Source organism: Panthera uncia, chromosome A2 (genome assembly GCF_023721935.1).
Source record: "Panthera uncia isolate 11264 chromosome A2, Puncia_PCG_1.0, whole genome shotgun sequence".
Lineage (NCBI taxonomy): Eukaryota > Metazoa > Chordata > Mammalia > Carnivora > Felidae > Panthera > Panthera uncia.
The window spans coordinates 28,743,652-28,765,149 of NC_064816.1; the positions used below are offsets into that span (position 1 = coordinate 28,743,652).

Sequence of the window (21,498 nt, forward strand, 5' to 3'; positions counted from 1 at the left end):
CAAAATTTAAAGAAGTAATTGGGGGCAGAAGGGAGCCTTACCTTCGATTTTAGCATATTCTGAGAGCCGGGAGTAGTTGACTAAAGCAGCCTGCTCTAGACATTTCCGGATGACTGTTTTTACCTCCTCTTGTGGTACGGGGGTAACAATATCTTTCATCAAAACCTTTAGGTGGGAAAATAAAAGATTATTAAGATGTTCAACCAAATGTGTTACTCATTTATGTTTCTTAAAGAGCTCAAGTTTAAAACGAGTTGTGAATGCCTACTTGTGACTTAATACTGATTGAGAGCCATCGCTAAACGGAACACACAGAGTTGTAATGCACAGTTAGGATGGCAAAACCCATCTATGAATCAAGGAAGGGCCAGGAACATATCTTCAATATATGCTAACTATTTGGGAGTCTGGAGATAAAATATCTAGAATTTTGGCAGTTTCCCCACGTTTATTCTGGTATTTGATGAATGGTAAGTGAAGCCTTGAAAAATGACAAACTAGGTCATTCAGCCATAATATTTCATTACAATCATGTTCATGTCTATATATATGTAATCTGTCTTTTACTTCCATTCTTACCCTTTCCAAGAGTGATAGAGTAGCTTTTAAAGCCCCTTCAGGTCGACCGAATGGAAAGCAATACCTAAAAAACAGAGAACATTCTTCAGGTTGCCCAAATACATTACATTTCAGCATGAAGTATGCTGCAACTTGATTCCTATAGCAACTCTTTCTGAGGCACAGAAAATGCTTTTTATTTTGTCACGTTGTGTTATGTTAATCTGAATTCACACCATATATGTGTGTATATAATGTATATATGTGTATGTGTGAATAATGACTAAAGAGGGACTCTGCAAGTGTCTGCAGCAGAAAAGAATATTTAGAGTGATGGCATAAGGCTCTGTTTAGATTTCTATTGTGAAGGAAAACCATTTGTGAGCTCACATGTGACCTTATATATTATTATAGAGACCAGAAGTAAAAAAAAAAAAAAAAAAATTAGTTAAGACAGGCTAAAGTCCTAACATATTTACTCAAATCTCCAAAAGCTTTACTAGAGGAAATGAAGGAGTGTATTTTGAGTAAATTCATGCTTTTGCTAGATGTACTTCTTTGACTGCAGTTTTTAATTGTTATTGGGTCTTTTGTTACTGGCAATACATCTTGCATATAGCGAATAATCAATAAAAATTTATCCCAGAGGATTTTGATGGCATAGAAAGAGCTAGGTCCTGTACTCCTAAGAGTTCCATTGACTATTTGGGGCTGTCACAGGCCTTTTGAGCCACTGTTCCTCATGGTACCAAGGAACCAGCAGAGGCTACTTAAATTCAAACTATCTCCTAGGCATGTGTCCAGCTGAGTGGTCTGGGGCAAGTTCCTTAACTCTCTCAGCTTTGGTTTACTTTTTATTTGAGACTGTGACAACGACCTTACAAAGTTGCTCTGGGAATAAAAAATCGAGTTAATGCCTAACCAGCCGTGAGTCCTGTATCTTGACCCCTAGGAAATGTTTAAGAAAAAGGATCAGTTTATTATTATAAATGTTCTTACTATTTTTGAGTTACTATCTCAGGATCTCTAGTCTACAAGCACCAGTGCAGCGATAGAAATGTCTAATTTGCTGCAAGGCAGAAGCGGGCTATGTGGTGCAAGGCTGGACTTGGACCTGCTTGCTGTGTCAAGGGCATGGGGTAGAGTCAATCTGCCAAGGCAGATCTAAGTTTCCTTCTTTCCCTTAGTAGACGGCTAGCCCTGTTTCTGAGGTAAGAGAGAAGGTGGACACTCTCATATGGATCCCACTGCCTTCCTTCCCTGTTCATGTGATCTGATTCACAGGATTTTTCACGGGTTTAGGAACCTTGTAGAAATTTCACATTCAGCTTCTTAACAGAGATGTAAAAAATGGATTGATGACCAGGGTCAGCTTGCAAAAGGAGGGCTCTGTTCTTTCAGTGGAAGTAGAATGAGCTGAAGATGTCAAAGTCTCCTGGCTATTGCAGAACCCTGTCCTATTGGTTTTCATTTCCATTCAGTTACCTTTTTTTTGTTTTTTTTAGAGGGACGGAGAGCACAAGGGAGTGGGGGACAGGTGCAGAGGAAGAGAGAGAGAGAGAGAGAGAGAGACAGAGAGAGAGAGAGAGAGAGAGAGAACGAACCCCAAGCAGGCTCCATGTTCCTGACATGGGGCTTGATCCCACAACCCTGGGATCATGACCTGAGCCAAAACCAAGAGTCAGATGCTCAACTGAGCCACCCAGGTGCCCCTCAATTCAGTTATTTCTAAATATCCAATGTGTCACTGACAGGTTAACAGTTTTAGAAAGTTAAGCCCTTTATTTGCCCCACCCCAGTCTCACCCTCTTAATTAACCCCTCAACCCCAGATCCTTACCTAAAATGTGTAATCTGATTTTCCAACAGAACTCGGAGTCTCTCTTTGATTTCTTCAAAACGTTCCTTCTCTTCAACAGTCACGGTTCCAATTCCATCAGGCCTGAAAGAAGACATGTCATGAAGTGACGGGAACCTCATACACTGACATCGTCAAATCACATCTCTAGCAGGAGGAAACTGTCCACTTCAGAAGAACAATTATGATGATCGATGTGACCTTAGGAGAAGTCCTGCTTTTCACAGGTGGCTACTAAAGGGCACGGGGTATGCTGGGGTTATCTTTTGGAGACATTCGTAGTACTGTCACTCATTTATTGTGAAGTGGTAAAATGTATAAACTGGTGGCCAGAAAGTCCAGTTTCTAGACCTTTTGTTTGGCTCACAGCTTCTTAAGATTTTTGAACTATTTGTCAGCATTTTTTTAAAGTTTGTTTGCTTGTTTGTTTATTTAGTGTGTGGGAGAGGGGCAGAGAGAGAGAGCATGCGCGCGCGAGAGAGCCAGGATCCCAAGCAGGCTCTATTTGCCAGCATTTTTAAAAGTGTATTTATTTACTTAGAGTATGGGAGAGGGGCAGAGAGAGAGAGAGAGAGAGAGAATCCCATACAGATTCTATTTGCCAGCATGTTTTAAAGTTTATTTATTTATATAGAGTATGGGAGAGGGGGAGAGAGAGAGAAAGGGAGAGACAGAGAGAGAGAGAATCCCAAGCAGACTGCACATGGTCAGCACAGAGCCCGATGCGGGGCTCGAACCCATGAACCATGAGATTGTGACCTGAGCCGAAGGTGGACACTTAACCGACTGAGCCACCCAGGTGCCCCAATTTGCCAGCAATTTTTAAAGTTAGGAAAGTTTTACAACACAATTCTTTTGAAAATTTGGAACAACTGGCATTAACTGGTGAGTAACAAGTAATAGCTTTTTAACAGGGGCAGGCACTTAACTGTCCACATCTCTCAATTGTATTAAATATCTCTCTTGTAGGCACTTAGGTTTGGGACTCCTGAATTACGCACACAAACTTCTAGAAAAAACAGATGCCTTGTAAATATCTGTCGTTTTTGGTGTTAAATGTTCCTAAGTGACTCAATGTCTAGCTTATATTACAGATGTTCAGATTCTTTTAAGCACTAATGTATTAACTGAAGAACAAATTATAAGACATTGGGGAAAGTGAAAGACATTGATGAAAGAAATGAAAGATGACGCAAATAAGTGGAAAGATATCCTATATTCATGGATTGGAAAAATTAGTATTGTTAAAATGTCCAAACTACCCCAAGCCATCTACAGATTTAACGCAATCCCTATCAAAATTCCAATGGCATTTTTTTACAAAAATAGAAAAAAACAATCCTAAAGTGTGTATGGAACCACAAGAGACCCAAAGAGCCAAAATAATCCTGATAAAGAACAAAGTTGGAGACATCGCAATTCCTGACTTAAAAGTTTATTACAAACCTTTAATAATCAAAACAATATGGTACTGGCATGAAAACAGATGCACAGACCAAGAGAACAGAGCTGAGAACCCAGAAGTAATCCCTGCATATATGGTCAACTAATATTTTAGACAGGGGAGCCAAAGATGAACAATGGGAAAGAATAGTCTCTTCAATGAATGATGTTGGGGAAAACTGGATATTCACATGCAAAAGAATGAAACTGGACTCCTATGTTGCACCACTCACAAAATTAACTCGAAATGGATTAAAGACTTAACTATAAGACTTGAACCTGTAAAAATCCTAGAAGAAAGCATAGGGAAAAAGCTCTTTGACATTGGCCTTGGCAACAATTTTTTTGGATATGACACTAAAAGTAGAAGCAACAAAAGCAAAAATAGACAAGTGGGGCTACATTAAACTAAAAAATTTCTGCACCGCAAAATGTAAAGGTAACCTATGGAATGGGAGGATATACTCCCAAACCATCTATCTGATAATAGACAACAGAAATATAGAAGTCATAAAATTCTATAGAAAAAACCAAATCATTCAATTAAAAAATGGGCAGAGGACTTGAATAGACAGATGGACTTTAACAGTCTTCCAAAGGAAACATACAAATGGTCAAAAGATACATAAAAACATCACTCGTCATCAGGGAGATGCAAATCAAAATCACAATGCGATATCACCTCACAATGGCTAGTACTGAAAAGACAGCAAGTGTCTGCAAGGATGTGGAGAAAAGGGAGCCCTTATGCACTGTTGGTGGGAATGTAAACTGGTGTGGCCACAGTGGAAAACAGTATTGAGGTTCCTCAAAAAATTAAAAATAGTACTATCACATGATTTGATAATTCCACATCTGGGTATATACCTGAAGGAAAGGAAATTACTTTCTTGAAGACACATCTGCACCCTCGTGTTCACTGCAACATTATTCACAACAGCCAAGATATGGAAACAACTGAAGCGTCCATTGATGGATGAATGGATAAAGGAATTCATGGATAAATATATATATGATGGAATTATTTTTATATGATGGAATATTATTCAGCCATAAAAGAAAGGAAATCCTACCTTTTGAGACGACATGGATGGAACTTGAAGGCGCTACGCTAAGTGAAATAAGTCAGACAGAGAAAGACAGAAACTTCAAGCTCTCACTTACATGTCTAATCTGAAAAAGTCGTACTCATAAGAATACAGAATAGAATGATAGTTGCCAGAGCCCAAGGGCTGGCAGAAACAGGGAGCTGTTAACTAAAGGGTACAAACTCCCAGCTATAACATGAGTAATGGTACTGTATTTATATACTTGAAAGTTGTTAAGAGAGGAGATCTTAAATGTTATCGCCCACACTAAAAAATGATAATTATGTGAGGGGATGTAGGTGTTAATTAACCTTGTCATAATAGTGATTTCACTATATATATATATATATATATATATATATATATACACACACACACATATATATACACACATATATATACACACACATACACACACACACATACACATATATAATATATATATATGATCAACACATTAGATACCTTAAACTTACACAGGTTACATGTTAGTATCTCAATAAAGCTGGGAGAAAAGAGAACAAACCACATATGATGCGTTTCCATGCTAGTGAACTACTGGTCATTTTAATAACAAGAAGGACCCTAGCAAATATAAGTAAATTCCAGTTTAAACCCAGTATTCTCATATTTCTGAATCGCCATCAGGTTTCCACACATTTTTCCTATTTGCTTTGGACTGTTCAAGTTGAAAATACAAAAGGAAGCTGCATATTTATAGCCCAAATTTATCTGTGCCAAATTAGACGTGGGATAATCTGACCCATTCAAAGACTTCAGCTTCCCAGATCCCGTAGTGACTTGTTTTGACTACTGGCTGAGCCAGTTTGCAGATTGGCGTGTCACCATGAAACTTCTACTGGAACATTCTTCAGTTTGCAAATGGGAAGTCATCTTGAGACCAAACAAATGGTCTTATTTATAGGTCTTCTCAAGGATCCAGCATAAGTTGGGAAAATCCTGTATACTAGACCAGTCTGACTGCACAAAAGACTTGGCAAATGACAGCAATGTACCTCCTGTTAGGGGTTAATTGGTCAGCTTCCCTTCTTTATAAATACTAAAAATTCCCCACTTGGAAAAAAAAAAAGAAAGAAAGAAAGAACAAGAAAACTTCCCCTCCCCAACATTATTAAAAACACCCTTAACAGTAAAATTCTCTAAAATCCATTTCTTCACACTCCCCTGAACTGCCCTGAAGAAGAGGCCAAATGGTAAATATCAGGTAGGACGTTGGAATATGAATATGTCTTTATTTTCATGTTTTCTAGATAAATCCTAAATGTCAATTTACAAAGTTTATTTAAATTTTTTTTCAAGATTTTTTGTCAGTAATCTACACCCAATGTAGGGTGTGAACCTAAGACCCCAAGATCAAGAGTCGTATGCTCTATTGACTGAGCCAGTCAGGTGCCCCTGTTTAAAATTTTTTACATATGAAATGTCCATATGTAAATCTGCCCATATGTGAATCCGTAGCTACATCTCAGGATGAATTCATTGGCCTCCACAAAACATAGGTGATGCTTTTTGGTGTAGTAACTTCTTATGTTTATAATCTACAACTTTCTATAGCTGTGGTTTTTATATTTAGATTTTGTTTACACAAAATACAACTCGCTAATGCACTGAACACGTTTATCTGATTGGTGTGTGCACATACTCGATTTGGGAAAGTGGGAGCCATTTTAAGCATTTTGTTTCTTAGCAGGGATTAGCCCAGAGATAAACGCTATTAAAATATAATTTACAAATCAGGAAGGGGCTTACAGATCACAGGAAAAAGCATGGAAATCATTTAACATGGGAAGCCCAGAGATGCATGTGGCTATTTTTAGGACATAAACCTTCCTGAAGAAAATCATTCCTCACTTAGCAAGACTTGTAAGGCAATTATTAGGCAATAAGAAAGTAACTTTTAGATTTGTGTTTGAGATGATAAAAACTAAGCATTGAGGGTGTGTCTGGCCTTCTCAGTTAATCCTCACTACAAAGGGTATTATTACAAACATAAAATTCAATTATGTTTCTTTCCCTTTTGTTCTGATGATTCACAGTTGTGATTATTTAAGGTATCAGCAGCTTCCAATTCCCTGACAACCTCCGACTACTTTCTCAACACTATTAATCTCACTATTCTAAAAAAGTAAATGACAAAAAATTATTAATGTAGCCTTTTCTTAAATTTGCTTCTTGGGGCCCTTGGGTGGCTCAGTCCATTAAGTGTCTGACTCTTGATTTTGGCTCAGTACATGATTTCACACTTTGTGAGATCCAGCCCTGTGTCGGGGGCTGTCAGCACAGAGCCTGCTTGAGATTCTCTCTCTCTCTCTCTCTCTCTCTCTCTCTCTCTCTGCCCCTTCCCATTTGCACTCTCTCTCTTAAAATAAATAAATAAACATAAAAAATTTGCTTCTTAATTGCCTATATCAGTGCAAATAGTTTTAACTTAAAATGAATGCAACTAAGTTTATGTTTGTAAGGTAAATAGTACAGAATTGACCAACAAAAATAGGTGATTTAAAAAGTCATGATTTTGACATCGAATGCAAATTTCTTTGTAACTGCCAGAATTGCTCTGAAATGGTACTGGGGACAGATGATGTTATTTTACAAACTGAGGAAGAGACAGGCAGGAATAATACAATTTATTAAAGATCACAGGTGGTAACTCTATCAGTTGAAAAGTAAAAATATCCTTTTTTGTTTGTTTAATTTCACTGCATTTTTTAAAGTTTATTTATTTTGAGAGCAAGCTAGCATGAGGGAGGGGCAGAGAAAGAGAGAGAGAGAGGGAGAGGGAGAGGGAGAGGGAGAGGGAGGGAGGGAGGGAGAGAGGGAGAGAGGGAGAGAGAGAGAGAGAGAGAGAGAGAGAGAGAGAGAGAAAGAGAATCCCAAGCAGGCTCCACACTGCCAGCTCAGAGCCCCAGGAGGGGCTCAAACTCACGAACCATGAGATCGTGATCTGAGCCGAAATCAAGAATTAGTTGCTCAACTGACTGAGCCACCCAGGTGCCCCTCATATCATTATTTTTGAAAATTCTGTCAAGTACCAATTTCTTTTCTGTTGTTCCCTGTAATTTGTCAATGGGAATTATACAGGCTTAGATTTCTATGGGTTTGGCTTATCACATCAGGGTCACCAGTTGTGGGTTTGGCTTATCACGTTGGGGTCACCAATTGAGGGTTCGGCTTTTGGCTTTGTCCAGCAAAGCCAAGGACAGCAGAAAGGGTTACTCAAGACTCCACAAGTCAAGAGAGGTGAGAGGGAGGCTAAGGGAAGTCTCCCCAAACTGCTCTCAAGCTCCCATATTTATTAGGCATAAATTATAGGGAAAAAAACATTGCACAATATGACAGTGGTATGGACCAGTAAGAAGTATAGAAACCATGCAAAACAACAAGGCCTTCCCAAGACTACACAAGCACAGATGCCTAAACCAGGATGGAGGACAAGATATTCCATAGATAACATGGTCTAAAGAATTCATGGACACAGTAGGGACCCAATCCCTAAACACACATTAACTAGACATTGGTCAGCTGTTTTCAGCATGGCCAGAAATCAGTGTAATGGGTTTCCTATAATCTCCTCAGCTAGGACATAGCTAATTTGATTTCTCACAAATTTCTTATTTTTTTATTTAAAAAGATTTTTTAGTATAATTTATTGTCAAATTTGTTTCCATACAACACCCAGTGCTCATCCCAACAAGTGCCCTCCTCAATGCCCATCACCCACTTTCCCCTCTGCCCCACCCAATTACCCGCAGATTTCTATGGAGCTACTAACTGAAAATCCTGGCTCAATATTTTAGGGAACACTGTTTTCAGAGAAGCAATAAAATACTTTGCCTAGAGTAGTGGTCCTCAAACCTAAGCATGCCTCAGATTACCTGGAGGATGGGGCTGAGAGTTCGTTTTCTAACAAGTTCTCTGATGCTGCTGGTCCAAGGAGCCCCCTTCGAGAATCTCTGCTTTAGATCAAGAAAATATCTTGTGGGTGGCTCTTCCAGTGGTTGAAAGGGTAGGTTTGATTCAGGATTCCCCAATGCCCTTGTATTGGAGTGAATCTGGAACCAGAGATCTTCTCCAAGCAAGAGGGTCCACTTATAAAGCTACGATCCCTTCTAGAAGTGGTGTATGTGCTATTTCAAAGTGCCATCCCAGGCAGTGCTGGTTGCAAAATAAGTAGAGGAACTGTATTGGTGTCTCTCAGAAGCCCTGCTTGTGTGTGTGTGTGTGTGTGTGTGTGTGTGTGTGTGTGCGCGCGCGCGCGCGCTTCTTTTCTGGAAACATTGGGAGGTGATTCTATAATTGTCATAAAACTGGCTCTGCATGGTGTTCCTTTCTCCATACTGTTAACACTTAAGGAGTCACAAAGAATGAGAGAAGAGAGATAAAGCTGGATTTTAAATTCCAAACGAGCAAATCCCAGGCTGAGATGTGTCTTTACTCAGAACATGTGTTTAGGAACGCTGAATTTCCCATTCTTCTGTGTCCTGAAGGGTGCCTTTCCTGCCTTCTTGGTTTTTGGCTTCTTAGCACCCACTGTCACTTCTTAACACCTGAATGTCCTTCAGAAGAATGACCTTGCCCACACCGCGCATACCCTTGGGGGGAAGAGTAAACTGGGGTCCTGTTTCCTGCTGTTTATATACTGAGGGCCTTCCCACAAGCCAGTCCCCACCTCTTATGGACACTGTGTGTCTAAGCTGGACTATGACCTAAGCTCAGTCAACTGGACACACTTTTCTGGAACCTTTATGTTGAGTAAATAACGCAAAGATAGAAGAAACAGGTGGAATTGGCTCGCCCTAGCAGCTGTGCCCTGACCAGACAGACTGTCCTCACAGGTCAGTAGTTCTTAATCTTTGCCTATACTTTGGAACCATGTGACAGCTTTGACAGTCTCATCCTCAAACTCTGATTCAATTCACCTGCAGGGGGATGTAGACACTGTCACTTTTACAGCTTCCCAGGTTATCCTAATGTGCTGTCAAGGGTTGAGAACTGCTTTTGTCTTGTTTCCTACCTTTCTGTAGCTTCCTTTTTTTTTTTAATGTTTATTTTTGAGTGTGAGTGGGGGAGGGGAGAGAGAGAGGGAGACACAGAATCCGAAGTAGGTTCCAGGCTCCGAGCGGTCAGCACAGAGCCCGACGCGGGGCTTGAATTCATGGACTGCGAGATCATGACCTGAGCCAAAGTCGGACGTTTCACCGACTGAGCCACCCAGGCACCCCTCTGTTGCTTCCTTGACTCCAGTTTTCCCCTCAAAAACGGAGAGGATCCAGACTTAGTTTTTATTACTTATACTGATGTGAGTTCATAAAGCACGATCTCCTTTTTCCTAGAAGGAGGGGATATGCACATCATATAGTAAAATCGTTCGATGTCTTTGAACCTAGCTTGAGAATCACACACACACACACACACACACACACACACACAGCGACAAGGAAATGTGGTCCTGGGCCTCCGGGTCCACCTAACTGCACACTGGCTAACAACTCACTTCTAGTATATCATGACCCTGCAAACTTGAGACAAGGTGCAGGTCCAGTGCAGTCATTTTTGGAACCCCATGAGGGACAGGAAGCTGCCCCACCTGCAGGCCACCACTGCCACCAGAAGTAGGTCTCTCTGGCCACAACAGACTATATCACTTCTGACACAATGGGCATCTCCGGAATCCACCTTTCAAGTTTTCGGCAAACCATTTTCTCACTGTCCTTCACAAAGTTGACATTTTCGGCTGCACGACAGGAAAGATGTCACGTCGGCTGCTCTTCAAGTCCTTGTCACCGTGGTCAGTACCAGTTCTGTCACCTTCACTCTCCTCACACTCGCCCATCTTGAGCCATGTCACAAATAATAATTTATCTAGAGTTGTGTCTTTTTTTTTTTTTTTTTTTTTTGTCAGACTGAAACTACCACAACCCAGCGACCCGTCTTTCAAGTTACTAGTTACGCACATTGTTCTCCCTCTCCCCAAATGCTTCGGAGCTAGACCTTGTTAATGGATGACTTTTATAGGAGGGATCTCATATGATTAAGAACTAGGCTTTTCATGTGAAACGTTTTATTTTGAGATTTGAAATTAGGTGCGAAGAATCCAGTCAAAGAAATCAAGCGGCAATGTGTTTCGTGAAAGTGACCTCATCTCCTTGGATTGTTCAATTGTCCCCCCACACTCAGGTAAGCACACAGATTCCTAGCATCTTGTCACCCTGCTGGTACAGTTCTCCACATTGTGTTGAAAGCTCAGCCGCAAAACCCTTGTTTAGAAGCTGAGCTATCTTTTCAAGAAGGTCAGAGGACTAGATTCATTCAAAGCTTACAGCGACGGATGTGTTGTGGTATTGCATCTGTTTAGTGATCAAGTGTAGAACCCAGGTGTGAGAGAATATGCATGGGTTCAAAAGACAGAAGAGGGTCTGGTCCACTTCTCTGCATACAGCCAGCTTTAAGCTCCAATCACTACCAACAAGGGGTAAAACTCCAGCTGAAGTGGGAATATACTTTCTCTCCAAATGCAAATGTCCACATATGCTGGTGCAGGCACTGTAAACATGATATATTCTCTCTCTCCAAATGGATGCATGCCTGCAGACCGCATTATGGATCCCTGAAAATGTCCTTAAACAAGCATGATAACTGAATCCTACTTGCTACTAAATTGTTCCAGCCCAGAAACATGAGAGCTTAAAGGGCCAGAGTGGGACAGGGTATCTTAGATGGTTCTTGCAATGCTCCCTAAATAGAACATGTAGACCAAAACACTCTCTTAACCTCTCTCTCTTTTGAAACGGATTTCCCCTAGCAACTCTTTATCCTTACAACTTTTAGAATGATACCTTTGAATTTAATCCAAGAGCGGAATATTTTCTTTTGTCTCTTTCAAGCGACTAGTAACTACAAATTCAAGATAACACCAAAGCATTATCATCTCAAAAGAAGACATCCCTGCTTGCTCATCTGGATGGCTTGTATAATCTCTAGGTTAATTATACACTGTAATTAGGACTCTCACATCCAATAGTCACTGCTTCATTATGAAAGCCCAGCCTTTCCCTTTCCTCCCCTCTCCCTCCAGCCCAAGCCCCTTTTCTAATTATGCCCTGATGCCCTGGGGCTCAGACACGCTGCTAAAACAAATATATCAAAGTGTTTGTATCACAAAGACTAAGATAGGAAGCAATAACAAGCAGTTTCTACAACCTTACAATTGAAGGCATTGAAGCTTCTTGAGGTTGGGTATTATTAATTTTTAAAAAAAGGGTTGGAGGGGGCAAAAATTTATCAGTGAGATCTTCTCTGACTTGTTTTCTGTTTTTCTAAACATGTAGCTAAAATCCAAAAATATCAGAAAGTTTCTTTGCTCTCTATAAATACGGGGGTGATTGAAGTCTCTCTCTACCGATCAAATCTCAAAGAACATGGATGCTATTGATACAAGGACACTAGTTAAGGGGATGGTCCAGGTGCTGAATGAAGGGAGAGCCCAAGAAGTGACTACAGAAGTCATATAAAATATATGCTTTGGAGGAAAGCATGTATTTCTTACCCCAGAGAGGGACCAATTTCCAAAATTGGTACCACATAGATTTTTCTCTTTGAGGAATAAGAGAAGAGATGGGTTTCTTTGCTTCTAGACAAACAGACAATTAGGCTTTGGATTCTATCCTCAACTCCCTATGTATAGACTTCTGAGTGGTCAGACCAGTAACATGTGTGGCGTTTTGGTATCACACCCACCCTGGAAAGGATGTGACATCGGAAAATATGCTTTTGCTCCAGTGAATTCAACGAACATAGGATGAGGACACATGCTGAAATTTTAGAAGGGAAATTCATGTTACTTGACGGTTTGCCAGGGGACAGAAAGATTGCTCTGGTGGGATAGTTAATTCAACACATTTTACAAGATTTTATGTCTGAGTTGGAAAATCTGCTCTTCTCACGGGGAAACTTTCCTTTAGGAATGGAGTCACATGGGTTAGAATTTAGAATAATCTAAAAAGAATTCCTCCTTGGGGTACAGACTTTTACTTGAAATGTGTTTGGATTTCCTCCCACCCCTTCTCTTACAAGTACTTCCACTTGGTGAAGCTGCTGCTTTAGAATTTAGAGAGCATGACTCAGTTACATGCAAGGCCAACACCTGCTCAAAACTGGAAGGGCGACGAGCCACATATCCCTGAGTACACGAATGTCATGTGTAAGTGTGTAACATTATATCAATAACGTGGGGGCCACTGTCATCCCCCATCCACGCCTGCCTGCTACTCAAATGCCGTATTCAGAGGTCGGTAAAACAGAACTATCCCTGCTACACAGTCCTCTCTCCCTCCTTTGGGAGGACAGAGAGTTAAAAAGCACTAGATATAATATCATAAGGAGTGTACATGTGTGACAGAGGGAGGAAGGGATAGAAAGGTGAGATTGGAGCTAAAGAGAGACATTTACATGTGCAAAAATTATGGATTTGCTTCCAGGTAGGCATTCACAAAAAAGGAATGAAAGAAAACATTATGCAACATGGCTTGGGAGTGAGGGACCAACACTGGACATGGTGTTGCTGTGGTCCACAGGAGAGAAGATAGACGCTTGAACTCAGTAGTGGCAGTGAAGAAAAGGAGAAGTGGGTGGGCTTAAGAGATACCTAAAGGCATTGATAGGGCATAGTAACCGAAGCCTTGTGAGGTGCTGAGGGAGAAGGAGGAAGCAAGGACAACTCCCATGGTTCTGCTTGGGGAAGCTGGATGGATGGAATTACTCACTGCCTTAGGGACACTGGTGGGGCAACAGAGGAGAAAAATGAGCTAACCGGATTGTTCAGTACTTCAGATCTAACCCAAGGGATCACACAGTCTCTGCACACAGGCAGCACTGTGGCTCCAGATACCTCTCCCAAAAGAATGCTGGGACATGTTTTCAAAGATTTTTAGAACTCGTGCTCTCTTACATCTGCTTGCAGACTCATTAATCTATGCAGCTTACTTTGGATTGGGGCGGTTGGCATTATGGATTTGTTAATTGCTGATACAATGTACTTTCTACACAGGCCATATGTGAAGAGCAGCACTGGCATTCAAGAAATGTTAAATAATAATGTAAATGAGAAAAATTTCCAATCCCAATAATAAAGGGATCCAAGGAACATTGACGCAACTTGCAATCATCGGAGCTGTTTGATTGCCTTGTCACTGCGGGACAGTGACCAAAGTGATGCTAATCTAAATGTCATCTAGAAAGAATACTAAAAATATTATGGTGAAAATTAAGTACTGCAACCTTAGGAGCTGATTTAAAAATTAGAAGATATAGAGATTTACATCTGTGGGTTTTATGATCGCCAAGTGCAGCCAGCTGAACATACTCACATTTTCTTTTTCTTTCCCTCTCTCTTTGAGAAAATGGGTTGTTTTTTTTAAAGAGCCGGCCCAAACTAATGTTCCCTCAATCAGCAGTTCTTAAACATTGCTACATATTAGAATCACTAGGGGAGATTTTTAAAACATGATACTTCGGCCACATCCCAGATTAATTAAATCAGAGCCTCTGTGGGTGGGGCTATGGCATCGGCCTTTTTTAGGCTCTCCAAGTGATTTCAGGGTATAGCCAAGTTTGACAACCAAGGCCTTAACTAAGTGAGATCTGAAGAACAAATGCCTTAGAATTACCTGGGGAGGAAATGATGAAAAGTCCAGAAGCCTGACTCCATCTAAGACTTGCTGAATCAAATTATGTCAGGATGGGATCTAGTATTCTCCATGTTAACAAGCTCCCTGTGTGATTTATATGCACACTACAGGGTGAGAACTACGGCACAAGGTGAAAATCAGTGGTGGCAACTCTTATGCCTTTAGACACAGGACAAGTTCGTGTAAAAGAAACAAAAGACCCAAGTAAAAAGGAGAAATTTAAGCCCATCATCTGGGAGTTTGGTTTTTTGGACTTTGTTTACAGAGGGCTGTCCTGTGCATTGTCAGATATTTAGAAACATCCCTGGCCTGTAGTCACTGGTGACAATAGTACCACCCCTTCCCTAGGTGACAATTAAAATGTCTCCAGACATTGTCAAATGTCCCCTGGGATAAAGGATCAAGTCAAGAACCAGTATTCTAAAAGATGCCAAACACGTGGATGGTTCCATAGCTTCCAGTGTCTGGAATTATAAGTAGCAGTGATCTTCCTGATTGACCAGGTGTGTCTACTTTTGATTCGATGTTGCAGATTCACATAGGCATAGTTTTTCACAAAGATGTGGCTCAGGTTTACAGAGAACGTGGGAGAACCTGAGTCATCAGCAGATGAGTGGCCATTAATGATTTCCAACTGCAGCAGGAAAGGGCTCTCCCTCTACCTCTGGGTATGCTGAGTTATTAGTAGGTAAAAAGTTAATGATTATGTAAAAAGCTATATTTTACCTAATCTAAAGCTGCTTGTGAAATGACAACAGGAATGGCTTCTATTGTTCAGTTAAATTCAATTAAAGGGCAATTTGTTTCCATGAGTCATGATTGCCTTCTTAATCTGGGCCAAAGAATAGATAACCTTCACATGCAAGTAGTGTTCATCCTGGTTAAAAAAAAAAAAAGTTGGGAAAATGGTTTCCCCACACCAAAAGGTTGTTCATTAATGCTCAAAGGAGACTCTGCTCTTACGTGGTCTAAAACTCCAGATACACTCTGGCTTCCTTCACAAGGCCAAAATTACCAGGTAAGCCATATTGATTTTGGACATCTTTAGGACAAAATTAGAAAACTCTTTAGTTAATTCAGATGACTGTGATAGTATCCAGCCCGGAAATGTTGAAACTCCTCTCAAATGGCTGAATTTGGCATCTTACACCAGACACAAATGCAAGCTCCAAAGTCAGACTATGTGTTTTGAACTGGGATCACATACTTATTTGCAACAGAGTAAGTGACTGAACTTATCTGAGCCTCAAACTCCTCATCTGCTACTCATCTGCTAGATGAAACAAATAATAATATTTCCCTGGGATGTAATAAGGATAAGATGAGATAATAAATCTAAACAGCACTTCACACAGTCCCTGGCATAGAGCAAGCACTTACTAAATGGCAGCAATTATCCTTAATTTAATTAAACTTTACTTATGGAATATGACAGTGGCTTATTTAATTTGTTATTATAATCTATAGAAGATAATTTTAGAGTTTGACAGGATATTATTGGTGCTATGATACTACATGCTCATTTTGCAGATGAGAAAACTGAGGCACAGAATTAAGATACGATAATTCTGGATTTATGCAGAACAGACTCCAAACTCAGATCTTTAGAACCTCCACACGACACTGATGTAGTGCAAAGAGGAAGAGCTTTGGACTCAAGAATATCTGAGTGTGCCACTTAAATTTGTAGACATTCAGTTTCATCCTCCACAAAATGGATGTAAAAAATAACCTGAAGATGTTACAGCGAATGAGACAGAATGTATAAAAGGATAAACTGCAGAATGCTACATGACTGGTATTTGATACTATGATTTCATCTGCATCAAAACCTGCAATATACACATAGACCCTGGAACACACATAAGCTCATCAAAGTACCATTCAAGATCCTTTTGGATAGTTTTTCATGGCATAGGGCAGTCTGAATCAAGTGTGGCGGTTTGCTTTCGGTTTCAATGCCGATCACTCAGCACCTTGGACAGCACCCAGAGAGGCTTCTTAGGGTACCTACGCAGCATTCTCTGTGTGCTTTCTCACTGGCTGCAAGCTACCATTGCTTTGCAATCTGACTCTCGTTAGGGCAACACAAACAGAAACTTCACTTCACCTCCATCCTTACATGCTGCAACTTTGAAAACCAGGTGTCCACACGGAATCGGGGCTTTCTTTGACCTTCCCTATCAGACCGATACATGTTGATTGACAGCCTGCCACATTCTCTAGGAACTGAAGCTGGTATTTTCATTTAGTCTGCCTACAGGTGAACTGTATATATTTCAGGACTTAGAATTATTCCAGTGAACAAATTCATACTGAAAGCGTAAAACATACCTGCTTATGAACTTTGTGTCTCTTGGTAATGTCAGGTAAGAATATCAGTTTCAAAACCACAACAACAAAACTTTAAAATGACAATATTAATTTGTGGTGAGGATAGGGAAGGTGAGGAAGGACATAAGGATAACACTGGAAATAACTGCAAGTCTAGCTTAAAGGGGGAAAAAGCCACCAATTTGCCATTTTTATCAATTCACAATGAGAGCAGCCCTAAAGGACAAAGAGGATAAATACAATTTTAGAACTTGCAAGTGGCTTCAAGGTGACCTCATTCTATAAGTGATTCTACTAAGAGCCATTCGTTTGGTGATAGGTTTTGCTTTGTGTTATTATAAGTCATTATCTAAAGATAGCTTTGTTTCATAAGATCAATGTGGAACTGAGAAGGGTTTGCTAAAAATGATGTAGCTACTATAAATGTATAGACCCATCTTATGACAACCCATTCTATTTGCTCCTTAAACATAATTTCAAAATTACAAAGCACGGGTTGCTTATTATGAATGACTTGGTAAGGTACCAGGTCCTTAACTAGATGCCACTAAAAAAGCAATCTGATTCACGATTCTGTTTACACATTGCTCAGTTTTTTCAATATGAAAATGTTCTAAGAGTCACTAAACACCTGACTCAAATTCGGTCCTAATACATGGTATTCTGCCCATGCCTACGATTTTCTTTTAAAGTATACCTTTGAAGAACTTTAAAGGAACAGAGACTTCAGATACACACAAAGCTTGTTGTCTGCTAAGGTGGAAGTCATGGCGTGGACGGGGGAACGGCACAGACATTGCAAAACACAAGCCAATAGACACGTTAACTTCTTACCTTTTGGGCCCTGGATTTGCCTGGGTTTTGCAATCTTTTCTTTTTTTGGATTCCTTTTTTGTATCTTTTTTGGCCTCTGGTTCAGATGGGGAGGGAGTTTTGCTCCCTTCAGGGTCTGTATTTGGTAGCAGCCCACTAAGATATGCATGCATTTGTTGACTTTGGAGAGGGGGTGGTCGCATGGGGCATGCACAGAGTGTGGCCAGCCACAGGAGAATCAAGAGCACACATACATGCACAAACAGAAGAAAGAAAAAGAAGGATGCATCAAACAGCAAGAGCAAATGCATTCAAACTAAAATAATAAGCAAAAAAAAAAAAGATGCAAACTTGCATAAGGAAAATCGGAACTGAAAAGAAAATAAGAAATCCAAAACTGTTTCCATGACAAGATGTATAAACCTAACTGTGAATCAAGTGGCAGTCTTACAATATGAAATCCAGACAATGTGTATCATAATTCATGATGATGTTTACCAGGGAGTTTACAAAAACACTTCATTATTTTATAACACTTTCTTATTCAGTAACATATGTAGAATACAGTGTGACAACCCAGAGAATATAATGCAACTTCTCTCTCTCTCTCTTTAAAGAACTCAGTCCAAGAGGCTGTAACAGACAGTCATCAAAGTGTACATATTTATAAAAAGCAGAGTTATGCACAGATACTCCCCAGGTATCAGAGTTTTCATAAATATTTTTTATGTAAATAAAAGGTCATGTGTGGGGCTAGCAAACCTTATAACAATGGGAGGTGATGAAAACCTCGTTGCCTGTTAAAGATTCAAACCTACAATGCTATTGTTACCTAGTTCTAAATGTTGAGGTTGTATCTCATCAAACCTCCCAGCACTAGAGAGAGGAAAAGCACACAACAAATCCCACAGATATTTCAGAGTCCTCTAGCTTGTGAAGATGAAGATAACTGACGGTCTGATTTAAAATAAATGCAGCACCAACTTTTTCGGGGTTCGGAAGCCACCTAGTTTTTCCTGGATGTGCCTTTCCTGGCTACCGGTTGAGGTGGTGCTCGAGGGAATGCAGGCTTGTCTTTATAGCAATGTGAGGCTACATACATTGGGATAGTAAACTGGCTGTGGCAACGTGGAAATTTATTCCATGTCTTCAGAGCCAAATGGTAATGTTCTTAAATTATTTGCCGCTTTGCATTATTCAGAACATGGATCTTTTCCTCCAGGAGCTGGGCAACGTCTAAAGAAAGAGAGTACTTAGTGTGGAGTTAGGAGAACTGATGTTCTGGTCTTGTCTAGAAAACCTATAAAATGAGGGGGTGGGTTACACTGTGATCTCTAAAGTTCCTCCCAGCTCTATGGTTAAACTGTAAGTGTTATGAGTATCTAGCTTCCAGCTTCACCTAGCTGCTTTCAGCTCTTGAAGTGTGCTTGGCTTTCTCCGTCTGCGGGGCATTTGTACACGCTGTTCCTTTTGCCTGGAAGCACTCAACTTCTACATGTGCTTCAGTTCTCAGCCCAATATCTCTTCCTCAGGGACACCCTCCCTGCCGTCCTCACACGCCGTCTGAGCTGTCTTCCTTTATCAAATGCTAGTAAGGAATATTACTCCTTTTTTTCAGAGCCTCGCTCTCCCTGTAACCCTGCCCTTGTTCGGGGCCTTGTTTTGCTCACCATGTACGCTGAACGTATACCAGAGTGCCTGGCACTCAGTAAATAATCACTAAATATTTATGGAACGAATGATAGCAACAAGAAAGGTAAACATTTATGAGGCTCTTGCCATGTTCCAGGCATTGTGCTGAGCCCACATGCATCCTCTTAAACACCCCATGAGGACACTATCATCCCTGTTTTACAGATGAGACAACTGAGGCATGGAGGGTTCAGTTGCCATCCAGCATGTCTGCTAGTAAACGGAGGAGCCACGATTTGAACCTAGATTGGTCTACCTTCAGAGACCACTTTAGAAGTCCTGTTTGCCATTTCTTTTAAGTTTCTTGAGCAGAGAGGAAACTAAGACCCGTGTGTTCTTGTGTGTGTGTGTGTGTGTGTGTGTGTGTGTGTGTGTGTATACTACAGAAGGAACAGGAATGGATACAGAGTTAGAGACAATTCTAAAAGCAGAACAAGTCATTCACCATTGCCAGTGCCTTAAAAAAAGATCTTTTTTTTTTTTTTGAGGAATACCTCTGGACAAGTGCTTACCTGTTCCCATGAACATGGGACGCACAGAAGGCAAAGCTGTAGTGAAGGAGGGTGGGGTCAATCATGGCGCCATTTTCTGCCCGTTCAAGCAAGTCTCTGAGGTAGCAGAGATGTCGGTGACACCCTCGGACTCCGTTTCGGGCACAATACTCGTCTAGGACAAACACCTGGCCAGGACTGAACCAGCCCTGTTTGGGGAATAAAGGAGAGACTTTCTTTTAAATACAGGTTTTTTTGTGTTGCTGTTTTGTGTTTTGTTTTGTTTTGTTTTGCTTTTTGGAGAGCTGCTACGGTCGGAAGTAACTAGAAAAGGGGGTTTAAAAATTTCCAGAGCCAACACTTGCTGATTTCTTCTAAAGTCCCAGCCACTGTGCTAACCGCTTTGTGTGTGTGCTGGCTCCTTTGACCCTTGGGACAGCACTATGGGGTAGGCACTGTTTTCCCTGTTGGATGGGTGGGAAACTCAAGGGAAGACATGGAATTTCCCTAGCATCCCAGAACTAGTAAGTGGTGGAGTCTGGATTAGCAGACAGCATGATTCCAGAAACACAATCGCACTCGCTGCTCTAACACTGAACCTTACACCTTCTAAGAATGTTGGGGTGGAGACAGGGTGAGAGCTTGGTTACTGATACGAGAAAACAGTAACATGACGTCTTATATTGGTACTGTGCTTTATACTTGACAAAGAACTTTTGCTGGAGCCCCACAGCAATCCTGTGAGGTAGGCAGGGCAGGTGTATCTCCATCTCACAGATGAGGAAACAAATCAGGGCTGTTCAGGGACTCACAAATAATATAAAACAGAAGTAGCCCTGGCTTATTTCACGTCTTCTGCTTTTCCTACTCTGAAGCACCAAAGATTTTAGGATTGGTCGACATACATTTTAGGACTTTATACATTCTTTCCCTCTGAAAGGAAATCTTTTTAAAATTTTATAATGAAGATACTGACCAAACTTTGCAAAGAGAGCATCGCGACTAAGTTTTCAAGTTGTGAACCAGACAGGATACAATTAAACTCCGAGGTGCTTCTTGAACCCTGGCTTAGCATTTTGCTTTATTTTTTTCCCCTGGCAATTATTTGTTTTCTTACTATTTGCTTGCTGTATGACCAGATGAAACGCTGCTATAAAAGAGAATCTGGATGGAATCTCTGATTCAGAGCAGTTGGGAAGCATGATGGCATAAAAATTGCTGCCTCCATGATGCCCTTAAAAAAATAGATGCTCAGGAAGGCTGAGAGACTATCCACTCAAGGTCACCCGTCAGCCAAGCCTGAAAGCAAATCACTTCTTTTGGTTTTGGTACTTTTCCGAAGCAAACATAAAAATAAAAATAAATAAATAAAAATTTAAAAACCCCACAGGTTTCCCTCACTGTCTGAAAAAGGAACGTTCCCATGAAACCTTTCAGAAGCCAAAATGGTGTGAAGTAGAGAAGCAATAATCATTTTGTACAAGCGAAAAATCCTCTTTGAATTCCTTTTGGTTA

The 21,498-nt window shown here is 40.6% G+C and overlaps 1 protein-coding gene across 13 annotated transcripts in view; it reads right to left on the reverse strand.

Moving 5' to 3' along the window:
- The window catches only part of CADPS (calcium dependent secretion activator), a 477,475-nt gene that overhangs the window by 118,469 nt on the left and 337,508 nt on the right, over nt 1-21,498 (reverse strand). For all 13 annotated transcript variants that reach the window (XM_049642654.1, XM_049642655.1, XM_049642657.1 and 10 more), the window contains 4 exons: nt 20,005-20,192; nt 2,398-2,499; nt 580-643; nt 42-165 (listed from right to left, as the gene is read on the reverse strand). In XM_049642654.1, the coding sequence (XP_049498611.1) occupies nt 42-165; nt 580-643; nt 2,398-2,499; nt 20,005-20,192 (478 nt within the window). The remainder of the gene's footprint in view (nt 1-41; nt 166-579; nt 644-2,397; nt 2,500-20,004; nt 20,193-21,498) is intronic.